Source organism: Triturus cristatus, chromosome 3_2 (genome assembly GCF_964204655.1).
Source record: "Triturus cristatus chromosome 3_2, aTriCri1.1, whole genome shotgun sequence".
Classification (NCBI taxonomy): domain Eukaryota; kingdom Metazoa; phylum Chordata; class Amphibia; order Caudata; family Salamandridae; genus Triturus; species Triturus cristatus.
Window position 1 is genome coordinate 145275666 of NC_140584.1, and position 20477 is coordinate 145296142.

General features: G+C 43.1%; 1 protein-coding gene across 2 annotated transcripts in view; it reads left to right on the forward strand.

Moving 5' to 3' along the window:
• Positions 1-20477, forward strand: part of TMPRSS5 (transmembrane serine protease 5) — a 171364-nt gene that overhangs the window by 63532 nt on the left and 87355 nt on the right. For both annotated transcript variants that reach the window (XM_085647359.1, XM_085647360.1), the window contains exons 7-8: positions 11251-11294; positions 13016-13178. In XM_085647359.1, coding sequence (XP_085503485.1) covers positions 11251-11294; positions 13016-13178 — 207 coding nt within the window. The remainder of the gene's footprint in view (positions 1-11250; positions 11295-13015; positions 13179-20477) is intronic.

Here is a 20477-nt window from a genome sequence, read left to right on the forward strand (position 1 = left end):
TGACTACCAGTGGGTTTTTGGTTTTAACCCTTTCAATCAAGGTAGATTTTGCTATTCAGCATTCTTTACTGAACCATGATTTACCTACAGGCTGAAAATTCACAACACCCGTCCCTGTTTTTGGTCTTTTTGTCATGAGTTCTAATAATTCACTAAAGAACGCTTTATGTAATTTAAGAAATTGACCAGGTTCACTTTTAGAGGGGTTATAAGTATCGAACATGTTGGTAAGGCAGCTATAAATATTTGCCATTAACTCCTCTTGCTCTAGGATATATGCCCATTTAACAGACTGTCGGTTATTGCTTAGTATAACATTATCTGGGGCTGCTTGGTATCCTCCCTCTTTAGCTTCCAACCCCATTATTAAACTCTTTACAAAACTAATTTCGAGGGGACGATGATCACTGTCAAATCTTGCTTTGACCGTCAGGTCTTTTGTATATGGCAACAAGTCCGAGGAAACAATAACATAGTCAATTATACTTTGACAGTTGCGTCTCAGAAAAGTAGGTGCCTTGGGACTATCAGATGGTAAACGCCCATTGCATGCCCTCAATCCATGACTTGTCAATACCCTTGTGATTTGGAAAGCTAGGGTAGTACCAGCAGCAACCCCATTACTAGATAAAGATGGTATACCATTAGCATTATCTTCATCCTCATACAAATTGTTCATTCCTACAATAGGCTCAAAGTTGCAATTCATGTCCCCACATATGATCGTACTTGTTTCCGGGTCCAGAGTATCCAGTATTGACTCTAGTTTGTCAATACATAGTGACTCCTTATAAGATGGGCACGGTCTATTATATACGTTAAAGAGATGGATCACCCGTTTATCATCGGTAACCATTTCCAGTCCGAGTATATCTAATGAGTCAATTCTTAGTTGCTGGATGGCTATATTAATAGACACACTAACCCATATTATCAACCCTCCCGAAGGACGGCCTCTTACTGATGGAATTGCATCCAACTGGTAGGTTCTATAGCCAACCCTGTGCATGGATTTTGTAGCCCATGTTTCTTGTAGAACACAGATATCAAACGAATTTATATAATGCTTCCAATCAGGGTCACTTATTTTTGAGCCCACTCCTGCAACATTCCATGAAACAACCTTAGCTAAAGAGGGGCCATGATTTAGGCTGCTACTACCAGTTGGTGAGATTTTACTTGGCCTCCTAGATGCTCCTGGCCTAGTACGGTTCTGTTCACTCAGCTCTAATTGATCTATTCGGTCGGCTCCTAATATTGGCCCTCGAACTTCCTTAAGCTCTTTTATAAATAAGTTATTTTCCCCCTGAATACCGGGCGACAGCAATCGAGGCGGGCTATCATAATAATCTAAGACCTAGGTGGACTGATAACAGAAGTGACAGAAGTGACCGGTGAGACAGATGGACAGAGAATAAATTTATGCTCCTCCCCATGTACTGTAAGTCAATCAACAGCCTCCAATCCACTGAACCTATTGTAACAGGGGATGAAGGGTTGTACAAACTGCGGGCCCATCCATTCTCCACGGTACTGCATACTACCGTTATGAGGCCTCCCTGCCCTACGTTGTATTACAGTCCAGCCGTCATCCCCCCCCCCCCCACTTCCCAACTATTAGAATTCGAGTCCCTGTACAACTCGCACCCAATTCCACCCCTAGCTTGGTTTGTGTCCCTGGTCCAGCTCCATCTATTATCGGGCTGTTCCATTGGCGTATAAAAATAAGCCAGGGGTCTTGCCACAATCAATGAACCGTTTTTTCTAGGTGCCCCCGAGCAAATGTGTCCCACTGACCGAGGGTCTTCGAATGATACGACCACGCAGTCCCCTTGTGTTCTTTTTCTATTATAACCTACCCAGGGGGCCCTCTCTACCATTAAAATATTACTTCTTATTGTTGGTGGTAGTGGGTAATTAGTATTTAGCCAATGTGACACTTTATTTTTGAGCACCCCATACGGTTCTATAGTTGTAGGGGCTAATTCCGGAACCCCAGTCAGGATGACTACGTAATCACACGCTTCTGGGGGTAGATTAATGTTCCTACGCTTTTCTATATGCGTTTTATCAGCATTATGTGTAGGTATACTGTGAAGAGCCGTTTTTTTAACTACTGTTCCATGTGCCAAGGGAGACTTTGCACTGGTTTTACCTACTTCAGTATTGGTAAGATTAGGCGTAGGGACCTTAGGTACTGGTTTTCTGTCTTTTTCCCTTTCATTATCAGGTATTTTTAATGTCTGCACTTTACTAATAGGGGCTGGTTCCTGAATTACCTTTTTTGACTGGCTAGTATAGTGGTTTTTTATCTCTTCCTTCAATTCTGTAAGTTGTTTTTGTATCCCATCTAATCTTACTTCTATAGGAGTGAGTAGCGTCTTAAAGATTTTTGTCAGGGATGGTATGAGTAGATCTTCATTCCCTATACTTATAACTGTACTATCAGCTGTAGGGCTATCTGATAGAATGTCAGCTAGGGAATTGTCTAGAAGAATATCATCTATAATATTCAACGGTAGTATTTTGGGGCCAGCCCCTTCTTTCCCAGATTCATGGCCCTGACTTTCCCTAGCTGCCCTTATATTGACTATATCATTTTCATTACACTCCCCTATCTCTACAACTTTGGCGGTTTTAATAGAGGGATGTTTTTTATAAGTCCGCTTACTTTTATTTTTGGGGATAGCTCCCTCCCTTTTCCCTCTTGTTAGGATATTATTACTATCTTCCTGAATATCTAGCTGTGGGGCTAACAAGGTGCTTCCTGTGGTTATCAAGCCCTGAGGGTCAAGGACACTACAGTCTTGGAATTCAGAATGTGCACCAGTAGTATTATGGACCACCGCATTTATGTGTAAAATGTTAGAGTTACTTAACGTGTTATCAGGGGTTCGCACTGGGGTTCAAGCTGTAGCAATGTGACCCATGGAGGACCTCTTAGCTAAGGCGAGGTCTTGTGGAAACCCTTCTCTCCATGAGGACAATACCCTGATCTATTAGTGTGTTAGTGCGTACTATAAAATCGTCTAGTGTTCCTGTTAGTTTTGAGCTACCTACCACGGCTTTACTACTTCTTGTTTCACGTGAAGTCATATCTATATGATCCAAAAAAAAAAAAGGGTTTTGGATTGTTTAGACTAACAACTATGCCAATTACAGTAGTACCGATAGGGTCCCTGTAGAAGAACGTGGGTAGTACACCGATGTCTAATATCCTCTAAACAGTTCTTACCACATCTAAATATAGGCACTAATGAAGAGACGGTCCTATATCGAATGAAAAAAGCTTGCTTACAATGACTGATGATCATGTGATGGAACAACCAGAGTCCCTGGCCCAGTCCAGTCTCTTCAGGCCTCTGAGGGCCTAAGAGGGCCCGCCCTTTGCCCGGGCTTCGCCCAGTGCGTCCCGCGCGCGTCCCGCGGTGCGCGTTTCCGGTGCAGATTTAAAGCACCTGGTCGGCTCTGGGCATTGCCGGCGATGTTCAAGGTGCCCCACTGCCTTATGGGAGATGTAGTCAATTTGGAAATGACTACTCGCTGGTCCCGGTGCGAGCGTTTCCCGCGAAGCGGGAAACGCGAGGAGTAGCTGCTTGTGGCGTCCAGTGGGGTTTTTAGAAATCAGCCCCTGTTCCAAGGTCCTGCTTTGGCTATTACTCTCACGATGCATCTCGGCAGAAGAAAGGTTTCCTATGTCTATGTCTTCTGCTGCTCCACCACATAGGGACCCAGCAACGATTCTGACAGCTTTTACTTCTCTTACCATAGACTAAACCCTGGATCATAAAATCTGCTGCCCCCAGTGACCCTTGCCCTCTTAAGATCAGGCAGTTAGCACCGTAAATCACGGCCACACTTCTTACGGAAATCTTTAACGAGATGTTCAGCACCGGCTATTTTCCTACAGAATGGAAAAAAGTGTCCATTCTTCCGCTGCTTAAAAAGTTCAATCCCGCCCACAGACCCAAATAACCATCTGCCAATTTCACAGCTGCCCTTTCTGGCAAAAATTGTCAAAAAAGCCATCAACCTAGAACTAACCTCTTTTAAACCATCTGTTAGATCCAATCAGCATCGGCTTTAGAAGCCATCATAGCACAGAATTGGCCCATATCACATACCTCAGAAGAGGAGAGTGGTCCATGTCATGTTTTCAAAAAGGTCTGCAACATTTCACGCATCCTGCAATGGCAGAATGCATGCAGTGTTTGCGTGGGTCCCCTTGGGTGGTAAACATGTGCAGCAGCCCATATGGACCCTCTTTAGTACCCATGCCCTGGGCACCAGAGGTACCATTTGCTAGGGACTTACAGGAGTGTAAAGTCCTTGCCAATTGAGTTACAATTAGACATTTACCTGCTTAAGGGAAAGAGCACTGGCACAGGGGTCTGGTTAGCAAGGATCCAGTGCACTTTCAGTGGAAAAAGGGCAAAAAGTGGGGGTGACCACGTCAAAAAGGGGCACTTTCCTATTCATATGTACTATGCTCATGACAAAATTACTTTTTTCAAAATGAGTTTCCATTGTTTTTTCAAATTAACAAGTGCAAAATGTCTTCTTCACACCTCACACCTTCTGCTTTTCAATCGCTTTTAAAGGTATCAGAGAAAACATCTTTCAATGTTTTATGTGATGTAATGCAATACGACTTCTGGTGTACAATTCATGCAATCAGATCAAAGCATTTGAGCAGGTAAATTGTAAATTACTCGTGTAAGTTTAAAAACGTACCCTCCCCTACCCCTCCCTCAAAGGAATGTCACATAGAAACAAGCATTGGCATAGCCAATAGGTCTCGCCTTTGGGACATTATAGTGTTTAGCCATTCAGCAAATTATTGAATATATTACTTTAGCAAATTATTGAATATATTACATTGGCTATTAAAGACATCAAAGTTTGTGGTAAGTCAATGGCACCAAGAACAAGTAAGTTCTGGTACCTCAAAAAACATGGATTGGCTAAGTGGATTTCAGCTGTAACAGGCACTCAAGAAATATTTTGATCATATTTTGTTCTTGCCACTGGCACCTCAGTATGCCCAATAAATGAGAAAAGTCAGAGAAATGTCCAAGTCCCGCATTTCTAAGATTCAATTTCTGCTTTGCAACGTGGCATATATATTTATGTGCGTCCCAATCATGAATTTTGCATGCCATGTGCTTCCAGTATCCTGAGAGTGGTCATATGTGTGGTCACACGGACGCTGTAGTGTCTGTGCACCTTGTGATTTTCTCTCTAGGTGCTTTCTCCACGGCCACTGAATGGAATGTGCAGATGTGCATAAAGCAATCGTACCGCGCCTTGCTAACACTGGATGGCAGTGAACAACTAGGCTTCTGGTTGCACTGGCAACTGAAGGAGCTTGCTAATTCCTCTGACAATGCTTGCATTTTTTGAAGCACCCATTAGCATGGCATGAAAATTATTAAGCGCTATTCGCACACAGCTGCTACCACTTTCAGGGTGTTAGCTTGATGTATGCCGAAGCGGGTGAAGAGCTACGCCTTTTAATTTTTTTTAAACACAGAACAGCCTCTTTACAAGCAGTGATGGGTAGTGCCGGCATAGCCGGACGCCGAAGCTGAACACGGTCACATTAAATTATGTTTTTAGGGCATATTAAGTGAAGTTGACTGGCGGGAGGTGGTGAACATATTGATCAAAAGAAGTATTCATTTATAAAAGTCGCAAACGGGAACAAATAAAAAATATGAGGCTCGCTGCAGGGCGGCAGCAGCACTCTGGAGCAACTCCGGGCTGTCCACAGAGAGCATGCGATACACAAGCACTCTAGTGGAGGGCAGGTGGGCGCCATAAACAAGCACCGCACCGGACAGAGTGCGTATACAGGCAGAGGCGGGGGCAGGAAAGAGAAACTCATAAACAACTTACCACAGGTATGAAATTTCAGGGGCTCCGCTAGCGAGAGAGGCCATAAGGCGAGGAGGCACAGGCTCACTGCCAGGACAGACATGTTCAGCACAGGACAGGCAGAGCCACGCTACACGACAACACTGGGGCTGAGGAATTGGAGAATGGCAGAAGTGTCATGTGACACGGCATGGCCTGATGGAGTGGGAGGGGAGGAGTGCAGTCCTAGGGAGCTCGGGAGCGAGCAGTGCTGCTCGTAACCGCAAGGCGCAGAGGCTGAGGAAGTAGAGAACGGCAGAAGAGTCATGTAACATGGCATGGCCTGATGGAGTGGGAGGGGAGAAGTGCAGTCCTAGGAACCTCGGGAGCGAGCAGCGCTGCTCGTAACAGCAAGCCATAGGCCGGAAGTCCCGAGCGATTCCAAGCGGTCGTTTTCCTAGACTGCGCATGCGCGCTGCACTAGGCTCGACCTAAAAAGGGCTCAACCGTCATGTTGATAGGACACATGAATGCACATGAAGCAGATTTCTATAATATCAGATTCTAGAAGTATTTCGGACGCCAACACAGAAGCCTACTACTAATGTTACTTGTGGATCATCCACCCTACAAAGAGAGGGACGGCTGATGAATGGAATTAGGAAGGAGGGACTCAAGAGTACATCAAGTAAAGGAGAGAAAGCACACATATGGAACCTCTGCATGGTAGACCTGGGCTCATGGTGGGCACTCATCGTCCTTCCCTTGCTCCTTAAATGACTGGAGGTGCTCATCCCACTATGCTGCTATTGATTATTCATGTAACCCCCTTTTTCCTATCTCCAGAAAGCACTGTACTCACCCTCGGCCCAGTGCACAATCGTTGCTTACCATGAGGTGGTCGAGGGAGGAACCAAGCATTTCCATCTCATGGTTATGGCATGTTGAGCCAGTATAAATTCCAGATCGATAAATTTTGATGCAACCTTAGATTTCTTGGGTCTAGGTAACATTCCAAACAAATACGCCTCAATGTGCTCCAATATAGATCTAGCCGTCACGCCTGAGATTACCTGCTTTACGTCCTCCCTAAATAGAGGTAGATATATGCAAGTCCAGAGAATGTGCTAAAAGTCTGAAGATAAATGCTGACACCTGGGGCATGCAAGTGTATGGAGTCAGGTAACCTTTGCGCATTATGGTACACTAAATGAATGTAGATGGTGCATTGCAAGAAGACTTCTGGGGATATTCCAAATATATCTGCCACTCTTTATACATATAGATTAGCCTACAGCATGTTTCCCATTGGTCTCTAAGCAACTGCGGAGAGTTTCCAAGTGTTCTAGTATGGCTTATAGAGTCACGTGATTAGCCTGCATCCAGGTCAGTATTATGGAGCATTTGTATAAGAGCTAGCGTAGCAGGCTGTGCACGGTGAGAGTGCCACAGTGTTTTTAGTGCATCGGTAATCTTAACATAGAGCAACATTGACCATCTTTCAACTTGGGCATCCATGATCTCCTGAAAATTCCAGCATGACCTTTTTCCCATAGTGGTCTCCTATTGTGTGACTAATAGCCTCTTACCAACCTGTAAGCTCCTAGGGCATTAGAGGACCACTTATATTAGGGAAGTCCTGATGCACGATAGCGGGTGCGTATGATAATGTTGGGCTTGGATATTGTACAGAGTGTTTCAGATTTTCCAGTGCTGTCCTTAACGGAGGAGAAAATCCTTCATGGGTGTCATGCCTGGGAATAGAAGTCTGGGTATTCCACTGTTGTGTATTTGTTACCCAGTTAAGCCTGTTTCTCATAGATTGTGGTCTTCCACCCAACAAGCCGCTAACTGAAGTCGGGCAGCGATATTGTACCCTTGGAAGTCAGGAGCTTCCATGCTGCCCTTAGTAAAGCGTAACATTAATTTAGCCAGACTAACTCTGTGTCATCATTGTCCCCATACCAATTCCACTAGTAGGGTATCCAGGTGTCATGAATATAGTGGAGATATAGTCAATGGCAGATTCACAAAGTGGTCGAGGAGGAGGGAAGCATACTCATTTTAGCTATCACAATGTGTACAGGCTGAATCAAAAAGAGAATAGTCCAGAAGGCCACTTGGTAGCTCAGTGGCCCCCCAGAAGGTCAGCCTGTTCAAGATACTTATTAATCCACAAATACCCGAATGTATGAGCCGCCCATGGAAGCATTTGACATTCCAATGTAATCAGCCTTTGAGGCTGAGCCTGTGTAAAGGGGGAAATATAAGATTTTGAGTGATTAGCACGTAGGTCAGAGACATTATAGAAATCTTGGAGGGTATTAGAAATTGAGGAAAGATCAGTGGCCACATCTCTAAGATAAAGCAGCATATTGTATGCGTAGTGTGAGACAGCATGCAGCCTACCTGCCAAATTACTTCTCCAGGACTGTCCTTGGTCAAACGGCTTTAAGGCCAATGGTTCTGCTGTGAGTGCAAATAGTAGCAGAGGGAGTGAACACTCCTGCCTCGTACCCTTGGTTATTTTATAACGACAGGAAATATTATCACTGCCCCTAACCCTAGCTGTTGGCCTGCAATAAAGGAGCCTAATCCATTAAAGCAGGAGAATTGGGATACCATTTCTCCTTACCACTCACATCAGGTACATCCAATCAAGGGTATCAAAGTGCTAATCAATTTTTAATGTCAATCTGGCCACATTGGACCAAGTGCCAGGAGCAGCCACCAAGATATAACAGACCTGCCTAAAATTAAGAGAAGTGTTTTTCTGTGGGGGATAAAACTATTTTGGCTGTCATTGATGAGTCAATGGAGAGGAGGGAGTAACTGATCAGCAATAACTTTGCTTAATATTTATCACTCCTTATTTAGGATGGATATGGTGGACCTGTCCACTGAAATGGATTGCGAGTCTTGGCTGGGATTTTTCATCAAGGTGACCACTGTCTCATTAACTAAGATGGGGAACATCCATGCTCCTTCACCACTGTGTATAATTTAAGTATCTGTGGCACTAGAAGAAACTCAAAGGTGGCAAAAAACTCTTTGGGCAGGCCATCAGAGCTAGGAGTTTTCCACCTTACAAGTGACCAAATCACTTGTTGTATCTCTTGTTCAGAGATTGGAGCTGCCAAGTTTCCCATTGCATATTCAAACACTCAGGGTGCTCACATTAAAGAGAAAGTTATCAATTGATATAGGGGAGGGTTGCAAATGCCTAGACTATAATGTTCCGTACTAATTCCTAAAAGCTTGGCTAATTGATCCCTTCAAATGGACTTCAGCTCCCTCTTGGGTTCTAATGGCTTGAATCAGTATTTGTGGGTGGCGTGGTCCGGCAATCAATACCAAGAGTTTCCCTACCATATCCCCTTCTGTATGTGTTCTTGCCACATATGTTGCTGGATCTAGACACCTGAGGCATTCTCACAATGCAGCATGTTTCTCCCTGGCTTCCTATAGAGACAATGATAGGGGCTAGACCTACAATAACTGCCTGCTCAAGGACCACCAGGGAATCCTCTACAGTTTTAAGCTCTGAGTTTAGTGTCCCACAAATTCCTATGATGGCATGAATAGACACCCCTCAACAACTTTAAAAGACTACCATTCTGATAAATGTGTCAATGTTGTGCTTTCATTTTCCCAAAAGTAGCTCACTGTGGTTTTCCTGAGTACTATCCTAATATTGCAATTGTCCAGCCAAAGCGGCTGGAGTTTCCAAATTGGTTTAGGTGTGGATACCCTCCCCCAATTACAGCCAATCATTAGTGGGTTATAATCTGACAACAGTTTCCCTATATAGGTTGTGTGATAGATGGATGCTTTCAAGGAATTAACTGGAGCTAACAGTTCAATCCCACCTAACATGTAATCCATGCGGGGCACATAACAAAATGACTTCATAAATGTTAATCAGTGCAGCAATATAAACCAATGTATTGACTTGATAAACATAAAACAATTTTAAGGAAACATTTTCTTTTTATTTTAAAGTGTTTATCATATTTTTACCTACAAATTGTTCTACGATTTTCAAGGCGAACAGGTTTGGCGCAAGCTTGGCTCTTTGAACCAAGCCCAAGCCCTGGCTTGACATCCTTATTAATTTGCTGGTTTACCTGTCTGTAGTCAAGATAAAAAAATACATTAAGAAATATGAAATGAAGAATCAAAATTAGAAAGATGATTTTGATATGCAATGTTTTCTAAGGGGAAAAACAATTTAATGGGATAAACAGAAGGGAAATTTGATTAAAATGCTAAACTGCATTAGTAGAGAAGGAGCCCACAGCTTGCTCTCCTTAAGAAAAATTTTAAAATAGGGACGGTAACTGATACAGGCCAATGTGGGTTTCAAATTGTTGATGTGGAGTTTCAGCTGAGGTATTCACTGTAAACAATGATTCAATAAAAATAGGGAGAACCACCTGCAATAGCCAATGCTTCAAAACCCAGCAATTTCTGAATAATTTGGGATAGTGTACGCTGAGAATGTGGTAACTGTATTCTGTTTATGTTTACATGTTATAAAAAGTATCAGTGATGACAGTATTGTACACTGATAGAAATCAATGAGTGAATATTTGTAAGGCTTGGAGAACCAGTCCTTCACACCCCAAATTTGTACATGGGGACTATGAGACCTCTTGAGTAAGTATATGTTCAGGAGGTCTCGAAAATTGTCTTTGTGTGCGGCGGAAGAACCATGTACAGGTGTAATCGTATGTAAAATGAAGGTTCTTACTGCATTTGTCCAACCACCTGTGATAATGTAAAACAATCTTGGAATTATTAGAGACAGCCAACAGCAAGGACAAAGATATATCCATTGACTTAAATTAATAATTATTTCCTTTGACTAGTTGGTCAGTCTTGTCAACTTACATTTTCCTAGACCTAATAATTTGGTGCGAAGTCTTAGCAATCTCAAATGTGAGATTGCATATCCTCCCAAATCACCATGATACTTAATAATTTGTCTGATATAGAAAACTGGATTCCCAACACCTCCTTGGCTATCTACAAAGCTGGGTTGATCAATCAGTGCCTGGCTGAAAAGAGGCAAGGTGAAGGTGGAGCCCAATGCAGTATAATACAACTAACCCATACCCAGACTTCCTCCCTCATCCAAAAGCCTGGGGAAACTGAGCATAGGTATTGTGAGGTGTTGTCACAAAACCCTAGGATGGCTTAGTCTTGGCTGGTGCTTAAATTAATACCACCTGCAGCGTCAATTTAGGTTCACTTACAATAGTCTGTAGGCCCACTGATAATGTAGTTGGCACATATCATTTTTTTTAAATGTGTGATGTAGCTTGTACATTGGTTAGGTTTCCTGCCCCAGATAATCTGCTAAAATTATGTCAAATTCTTGTTTTATTGCAGAGGGAGTTGTGTTTCAGGTCGCATTGTGGCATTAAAGTGCTCAGGTAAGTGTCTGGGGTCTCCAACCAGTAGCTCTCCAGCTACCTCTGCGTAGCTCACCTGTGTGAGGCCCAGCGTATTAAATTAGCAAGCTTTTGCTTGGTTGAATCAATATACATATAAGAAAATCTAAATTATACAACACTAATAATATAAGTAGCTCTCAATGCGTTTCATTCAACATAAGTAGCTCTCAGTACAGAAAAGGTTGGGGACCCCTGAAGGTCTCCAACCTGAGAGAGGTTGTAGCCTTACGGCTAGAGCGGTTGACCTGGAAGCTGGGGAACCAGGTTCGAGTCTCAGCAATGACGCTCAACATCTTGAAATCCTGGGCAAATCACTTAATCTCTCCATGCCTAACAAAACATAAAATAATGTGTCCATCTGTATCGAAACTGGTGCTCATGTAAAGCGCTCTGATATCTTTGAGTCTAGTTCGTGCTATATAAAACTCCCAAAAAATAAATAAAAATAAGGTCTATCTGTTTTTAGCAAAAATCTATTTTATCTGCTTCAATTTTTTACCATTGTTTCCAAGTCCCCTTGCAGTTATCGTTAGAAAAGCTATCTTCGGCATGAAATCTGTACGGATATGTAGTGTCTTGAAAGGCTCTACCTGAATAGAAAAGACGTTGATGCACACCATATGTAGTATGTAAGTTCGAGGGATTTCTTTCATGACAAAACCCCAACACATTTCTGTGCAAAGGTAATTGCTCTTGTGCTGTATTGAAATTTTTTTTATTAATTACTTACAAGAAAAAACATCACCGGTCAAATAGAATTAGAGCCAGAAAAAGAGTGTGTTTTACACTTTGCACCCAATTATTATCTCAGTGGTAAGTAATTAAGAATAGCACAAATTATTGTTTGCAAAGGTAATTATTTCCATCTGTAAGTTGGTTGTACCTGCCTGTGCAAAAACTAGAACAAGTTTAATTTCTGAAACGGGGGCTGCTGCGAAGATTGTTTGCTTGCAACACCTACCAAGTAGGCAATTTTCCAGTATCCAGAAGAGAGGCCATCATGTGACTGATAAACAACCATGGAACTGAAGGGATAGCAGGGGATAGGTCATGAGATGTGCAAGGGGATCGGCTTTTTTTTAGTTTTATATTGCGCGAATCCAACCTGAAGGTATCAGAGCGCTTTACATGTCTACCAGGGGCCGTATTACACAAAGTTCCCCGGTGGCGCAATGGATGTTTGCGCACACTTTGCGCGGCCCGGGGCACTTTTTTTATTACAGAAGGGACCGCAGACGCTTGTGCAGCCCCTTGTGTAATACAGTTCGCACTGGCGCACACAAAGCACCAGCCCTATCTCAGTGCGCCCCCTGAGAGCAGTCCTCTGGAGGTGGGAAAGGGGGTCATATAGACTGCACCTGCCTGCAAGGGTATCTCTAAACCCCTTTGGAAGTTCAGAAAGTAGCAGTCCACCTGCAACCCCTCAGAGCAGCAACGGTGTCCAGCTGCTTCCAAAGTCCTCAAAATGGTCTCAATTAACAAAAAAAAAGATAACCATGGAAACTCCCTCTTCTCAATCTTCACAGAGCGGTAACACTAACACTTGTGAACTTGTACAGGCCTATTTGGCACCAGTGTTGTCCCTCACCTACATGATTAAATTACATAAATGTTATAGTGTAAAGGGAGAACTTTTTTTAAAAAGTCTCATAAAAATATTCTAGATTTTTGACTATGTGTACTTTTTCATTTGTACTCAGAATGTGGAACACGTGCCAAGGCTTCCCGGGTGATTGGTGGCAGCGATGCTCTGCTGGGTCGTTGGCCGTGGCAGGTCAGCTTGTATCTCAGTTCCAAGCATGTCTGTGGAGGCTCCATTGTGGCTCACCAGTGGATTGTGACAGCTGCACACTGTGTGCATAAGTAAGTGTGAAACGCATGCTTGTGCATTCATTTGCTGTTGCAAACTCTGTCTTTGAATCTTTGCAATAAAGACATACAATGATACAAACATTTTGTACAACCATTACACGGGTGCCTATTGCTAGATTTTTGTGTCCTGTTATGCTTATTTTGAAAACACATGCTTCCAAGCTCAATTTAAATTGTAAATGGAGGAAAACTGAATATAGTTTTTAGCAGTCTCGCCCTCTCATCTTTTTCCAGAGAAGGAGTGTCTGTCAGGCTGAGCACTCTTTTTTTTCAATTCAGGCAGCCAGGAGCTAGGCATGTGCTAAATGCGCAGGCTCCTGGCTGTCTGAGCCGATCTTTATCAAGCTGAGAATTTCACAGCCTGTGGGCGTGACCTCCTCAGCCTGGAAAAAGTGCCTCGAGGCCCTCCCCTCATGACAAGCGGGAGAGCCACCTATTGCCTCAGACATGTGCGCTTCAATTTTAAACCCTGAAGTGCCGAAGGCTGAGTGTCAAATAGTGACACCTCATCACAGAGTGGGGTGGGGTCAGCAAGTCTCACTGATACCGTCCCACTCTGGGACGAGTGAGGGACTGCTGCCTCATTAACTGATTTAAGGTGAGCCAATCAGAGAAGGGAGCAGCCCTAACCCTCTTGGGACCGCCAAGGCTTCCCTGTCCAGTAGCTGCAAGGCAAGTAAGTTTTATGTTTTTGAATTTTTGGTGCATGCGTGCGTGTATGTATAAATTTGTTGTGATTGTTGTGAATGGGTGTGTGTGTGTGTGCACGTTTGTGAATGCATGGGTGTAAGTGAGTGAGTATGTTTGTGTGTGCCTCCCTCCCAGCCAAAATTGCTGCCCGCCACTGGTTTTAAGTACTTTTCGTGCAGTTATGGTTACGGATGGGTTGATCAGTCAGCAGATCCTTAGAAAAGCAGAAAATGGCTGTGGCGTTTTGAAGGAATGGATGCTGCCTAGTGATCAACAAAATGCAATAAATTGCTTGATTAGCACACTGCAGGCAAGGTAGAAAAAAACATCTGCTGGAGCACTCCCATTAAACTTAACAGCATTGGCATAGCCAATAGGTCATGGCTTTCTAAGGCAGCACTATTGGCTGAGCCAATGGATACTCGTATTACATATTTGTGCATGTATCTAGATTCATGTTCACGCTTGGCTGACAGTCTTGAAATGGGTTTTCTATTAAAGAAAATCCACTTTAAGTTGCCTTTGTATGAGCCATGAGTCGAGCAGCCATTTTTAATTTACTGATCTAAAATGGTGAATGGCCATGTTAGACTGGTAATCTAAAAACTGAAAAAACAAAAAAGAGACAAGGGGCCCAGCAGCTCTTTGCAGCTGCAGGTCCTTGTAAGAAAACAATATATATATTAACACAAATAGCAGGTAGAAAAAGGGACAGGTAGTAGTGCTCCAACATCAGGTAGAGGGGAAGGTGGAAAGGGAGGATAAAAATAGAGCGCACATGGGGGTGGAAGTAAGAGAACTAGAAAACACATACACTATCATCTGTTTCCCAGTCCTAATGTTAAATGTATAATAAAGTCCCATCAAGTGTGCAGTGAAATGATACAACTTAGAATTTAAGAACAACATTCAACCTAAATGCTCCGGGGTGGGAGAAACACAAGAATAGCGAAAAAAGCCATTAAACCAGAAGCAGAAAACTCACATAGATCACAAAGCCATATAATCATTAGCAAGAGGCTTTCCCAAAACTACATGTTAAATACTGGGGCAATAGGTCTACCTACAGACAGCCAAACCTATCTGAGACCTAAAAGGGAAACATTTTCAGACTTAAGTAATAATTTTAAATGCCAAAAGGTGGTGTTCCAGTGCTCCTGCATTGCCTTGGCTTATAGAATGCCTGCATGATCATAAAAAGAAGTTATCAACATCTTTCAATTGTTGTTTACCCATGCGTGAAGACAGATAACATATGGCTTGTATACTGTCATTTTTATGTGGAGATGGTGTGCTTGCAAATCTCCCTCTTTTGATTAGAAACTGAGGGGCATATTTACAACGAAGTGACGGAGGGCGTCATTAACCATCTTGGACAAACGCTGCACTCCGCCACTTCAGAAACATAGGGCTGCAACACATTTACAATAATATGGTGCAGCCCTGCGTTTCCCCCTGTGCTGGCGCTAAACTAAGCAACCTCACGCCAACGCAGGCACCCCTGCACCATAGTGCAAGGGTGTCTGCGTTGAGGGGAAGATTTTTTATGTGTAGGAAGGTTTCCTTTCCTCCTTATAAACAATCTTTAAATGATGTTTTGTAACTTTTATGTGTGCTGCTTAATGCAGCACACATAGAAGGTGCAAAACGTCATTATTATTTTTTGGAGGGTCACCTTCCTGCACATAAACAATCAATGGCAATTTGCTATTTCTATGTGTGCTGCACAATGCAGCACACATGGAAACAGCAAAAACGAGGAGAAATAAAGCATTTCTCCTTGTTTCACCTGTTTGAGACCAGGTTTTACCTGGTCTTAATTTTGGCACTGGCTCCCATTTACCCCACCCATGTAAATAGGGGGCAGAGTCAAAATCAATGGGTGTTGCGGTGGAATTCCCACCTCAACACCCATGGCCCTCCCCTTTCATGTTAAGCACAGCGTGTGAAAGGGTGCCTTATTTACAAGGCAGGGTTAAGCCACGTTAAGTGGCTTAATGCTGCCTTGTAAATAAGGCAAAGCCCCTATCACCACCATAAAGTCAGAAAAAGTGACTGTGTTGGCGATAGGAACTTGTAAATATGCCCCTGAGTTACATAATATGTTGTCTAAATTAATATGGCAGTAAAGCACTAATCGTCTGTTCATACTGTTTGGTGTTTAAGGGCCTGATTTAGAGTTTGGCTGACAGGGTACACTTCCAGCTAAGTCCTTGTTCTACTCAACTCATTTAGAGATGGACAGATCTTAAAGATTCTGTCATGGAAGCCCCCTTTGGCCTCATCAATGAATATTTCCTCTGATGAACCGATGGGGCAGGGGCCATCAGAGGAAGAACATTACAGTGCTTGCACAATTTAGGATGGATGGCAGGATGTCATTTTTCTTGTCTGATTTCACCAAGAAAACTCTGGTGGCGAGGGTCAGGAGAATAAAACATAATAATTTCAGAAAAAACTGCAGCTCTGTGAGTTTGTTCCTACAAAACAAAACAAATGAAAATGTTTGGTGGACGGCCATTCAAACCGACCATGAAGTCCACCAAACTTGGAGGTTCCCTTCGACTTACAGTTATGCCTGCTGGGCTGGAGGTCATATCTAGATTTGGCAGAAGGTAGTCCATCAAGGTGGGCGAGTTAATGTCCTTCTGCACCCTGATGAACTGTACTCTGTCCACCAACCCTTAAATTTGGCCCTAAGTTGTTAACCATTGAACTAAGAGATTGTGGCTCTAGTCCTGGTTCTCCTTTAGGCCATATTGTGAGATCCTAAGCAAATCACATTGGAGCTAATTAATATAGGCATTTCAGAGTACATCAGGTAGTACTACAGTCACACTCCTTCACATACTCACACATGCCTTAGCGACTTGGCAACTTTATCACTCAGCACCTCAAATGATAACTTCAAAAACAGTAATGCTTAGAAAGAGCTCCCACAGAAAGAGGTCCTCCACACAATTTTGAGGACTGTTAAATAGATACACATATCAGATACCTTTTGCAGTTTCAGATGTACATTAAGTTGGTCACAGAGGGACGTCAGGGCACAGTTGAGGACCCACTTCATAAGAGAACAAATGAAGATATGAAGATAGGGTAATCAAGTCCCTCTTTGGGAATGGTGACTTTTCAGTCACACATTTACTAGAACTTTGCCATAAGTGGCCAGAACTTCAAGGACATTCTCATTTTTTAAATGTCTTCCTATGGGGAGCACTGCACTCACAAGAAATGGCCTAGGCCTCTGCTGTTCCAGTTCCATGCCAGTGAACCAACTGAGAGTTTGCAGCTGTGACTGAATTTGTAATCACTATAAATATAGATGGTATAGGAAATGCAGTCCAAAGAGCACACAGAACTTCTTGTTCAGGGAAATTATTCTTCTGTATTGATTGTTCCACCAGTGCAAGAACCTTTCTTCCATCCAGCATTCCCCTAAGTCTTCTGATAAAAATGGTGTACTTCATTTGTATGGTAGGCCTTGTGCCCATGACAGGAAATGACCCAAAACGCAACATGGCTATATCACATTTTTCTCCTCCAAGCCACCACCGAGTCCAATAAAATGTTATGCATGTTCACATGCTTATCTTCCTGGGCTTTATGTTTATTATTTGTTGAATTAAGCACTATACCAATTACACTCCATCCTTCATGTACTTCCAACCTGCTCTAAAATACTCATGGACATATTTATGAAAAATGCTCTGAGTGACAGGGTAAACGGCAGGAATGCACTGTAGTTTACACTATACAAATCATTTCTGCCTTTTCCCAGCTCTGGTGCACAATGTGCTGCCTAGCTCCAAACAGGTACTCTTTCATCATGATGCAAGGGTGCCTGGGTTGTAAGCAGGATTATTTTTGTGAAGGAAGTAGCACACATATAAAGAGGAACACATAGATTATGGCAAAGAACTCTACGTAGCAATCACCATACACCTGTAGAAACTGTAGACCGTACAGAACTCGACGGCAAGACTCATCCTCGACATCCCCAAATGGACCCATATCACCCAACACCTCAAAAAACTCCACTGGCTCATCGTTCACAAGAGATGTCAATTCAAGATACCGATCCATGCCTACAAAGCCCTGCATAATCAAGTACCAATATACATCAACCACCGCCTGAGCTTCCACCAGCCCTCCAGACACCTGCCCTCTGCCCCACTCTCCCTCGCTCACACTACCGGAGTAACAGTGGGGGACTCTCCTTCTCCTACCTTGCCGCTAAGTGCTTGAACAGCCTCCCTGCCCACCTCTGAACCCCTCCCTCTCTACAGGAATTCAGAAAAAGGGACTCAAGACCTGGCTATTAAACTAATTCCACCCTCTGCAGCAAGGCCCTCCGTGCCTGGATACGCCTACGGGTGTCTAGTAGCTCGTTATACATCCTGATTGATTGATTGATTGATGAGCAGCCGGTGCAGTGGAGTCATACCCCAAAAAGGCATTAAACCCACATTACTATCTTATTTCACAATTCAAACAGGAGCTCATTAACTTCCTTGTGCTAGGGCCCATCAGGCACTAATTACCCCACTGCGCACCTCCATATGTTTAATAGATCTCTTTGTTACCAACTACAAACTATGATGTTTCATAGCTGTGGCCTTTAGTAACATCACCACCACCTATAACCCATCTTTTCCACCCCCACACACCCAACATGCCTCTACATTGCAAACATTGCCAAAGCCAACAACTGGACACTCGTATTATAAAGGTGAGATGTATTGGCGTTGTCAATGCTGGGTAATTATAAGTGCAAAATTGCTCTTGCAAAGATAATATTTCTCCTAGGTGTCAACAACATTTTTGTATTTAAATAATGGGGAATAACATGCACAAATGGGGTTTTGTGCCCATTTGATGTGTTAATGTACCACTTAAAACATTTCATGCAGGCAGTGACCATGAGTGTAATGCTAAAAGTGGTATTTGCCTGTGTAAAACACACAGGTGGGAACAAATTGTGCCCAGTTTGTTTGAGGCAGGAGCAGAAAAATGAATGTGAAAACTGTGCCCAATAATGCTCTTATTTGTGGGTTAGTGATCTATAAAATTATATGCAGCACCAGCATCTTACCTGATTGCATAGCATGGTTTTATGCATCACATGCAGTTTGCAAGTTTGCACAATATAAAACACTAAAACATATAAATTAATTTCAATTTAGTGTTTACCACTTCTTTCCCCAAGGGTTTGGAGCATATAGGTTTCTGAAAAAGGACTCGCTTTTGAAAACCATGTTCTATCTGTATTCACTTCTATCTTATGAGGCATGTGTCAGTGGTACAGGCAGCTGTGGGGTACACAATGTAATTGGAGTACTACTGTCTGTCTGACCCAGAGCTTTTTCTTTATTGAGTTCTTGGAGAAGCTTCTGCAATGAGTGTGTGTCTGCCAATTACTCTGTTCCTCGTGGGGCATCTAACTGTTTCTCTAATCCATAGTATCTTATATATATTGTGGCACACATAAAAAAAATAGAAAAATATTATTGCAACGCAACACAGAAACTAAAGATGCTGCTGTGTATTGCGTTAAACAGTCTAATATCTATTAAGATATACTGCTGTTTCTATCCCTCCCAGCTCTGGAGCTCTTTAGGCTGCAGGCGACAACTATGCACCCTTGCGCTTCTGTGTAAAGAGGGGGCAATCTATAAGGAATAGTTCATCTATTGGAGAGATACCCTTCCAGTAAAAAAAATATTTCTCCTGCTTTGTATGTGTGCTGTACAACATAATCTCAACCTGTGACAAATGGGTCAAACAAAGAGCCCTGCAGTAGATGCTTTTAGTGCATTGATTCATCTTACGTTGTCATGGAAGTCCGCCAGCACAACTGGAAGATATCAAGACCAATGACGCACAGCAACGGTCTGTGCAGATAAGCGCAGTGTGGGTTGTGGAGCTGGAGGGGGAGTCGACAGACAACGGAGTAGAGAAAATCAAATAAATCCTATTCAGTCGTCTATCGACAACCACCCCGCCCGCCCCACCGCGCTTACCTGCACAGACCGCTGCTGATTATGCATCAGCAATGGCTGTGCAATCACATCTGTCTTTATCAGTATCAGGTGCCCATAACAGAGGCCTGGAACATCACCATGCAGGAACCTACTGTAAGCAGCAGCACTAAAATTTGCGGTGGAAGGGTACACACATTTTTACGGTCACAGTCAACACTCCAGTCCCTTGCATGTGATTTAGGCAGACTCATACCATGTGGAATTCCAACCCTACTGGCATATCTGTTGAGAACAATAATGCAGTTTGGACTATTTTCTCTATAACAATAGCCCTTCCCATATTTGTAACTCCACAGACTTTCTTTAACAGCTGTTTACATGTGTGACTTTTCCACCTATGTGGGAAGATCGGAAGGCAAAAAGGAGTTTTTAATCACCATCTGTTTAGATTTTTTATGAGTGTGCACACAAATCCTGTGGGGATCCCAAACACAGGGCTTTGTCTCAGAAGTGACAGTCACTGTATGCAGCACAGGCCCCTGCGGTGCATATATCAACTGGGCTCTCGCAGCTTGAAGAGAATATGACTAAGATGACTGATACAGATAATAATTTT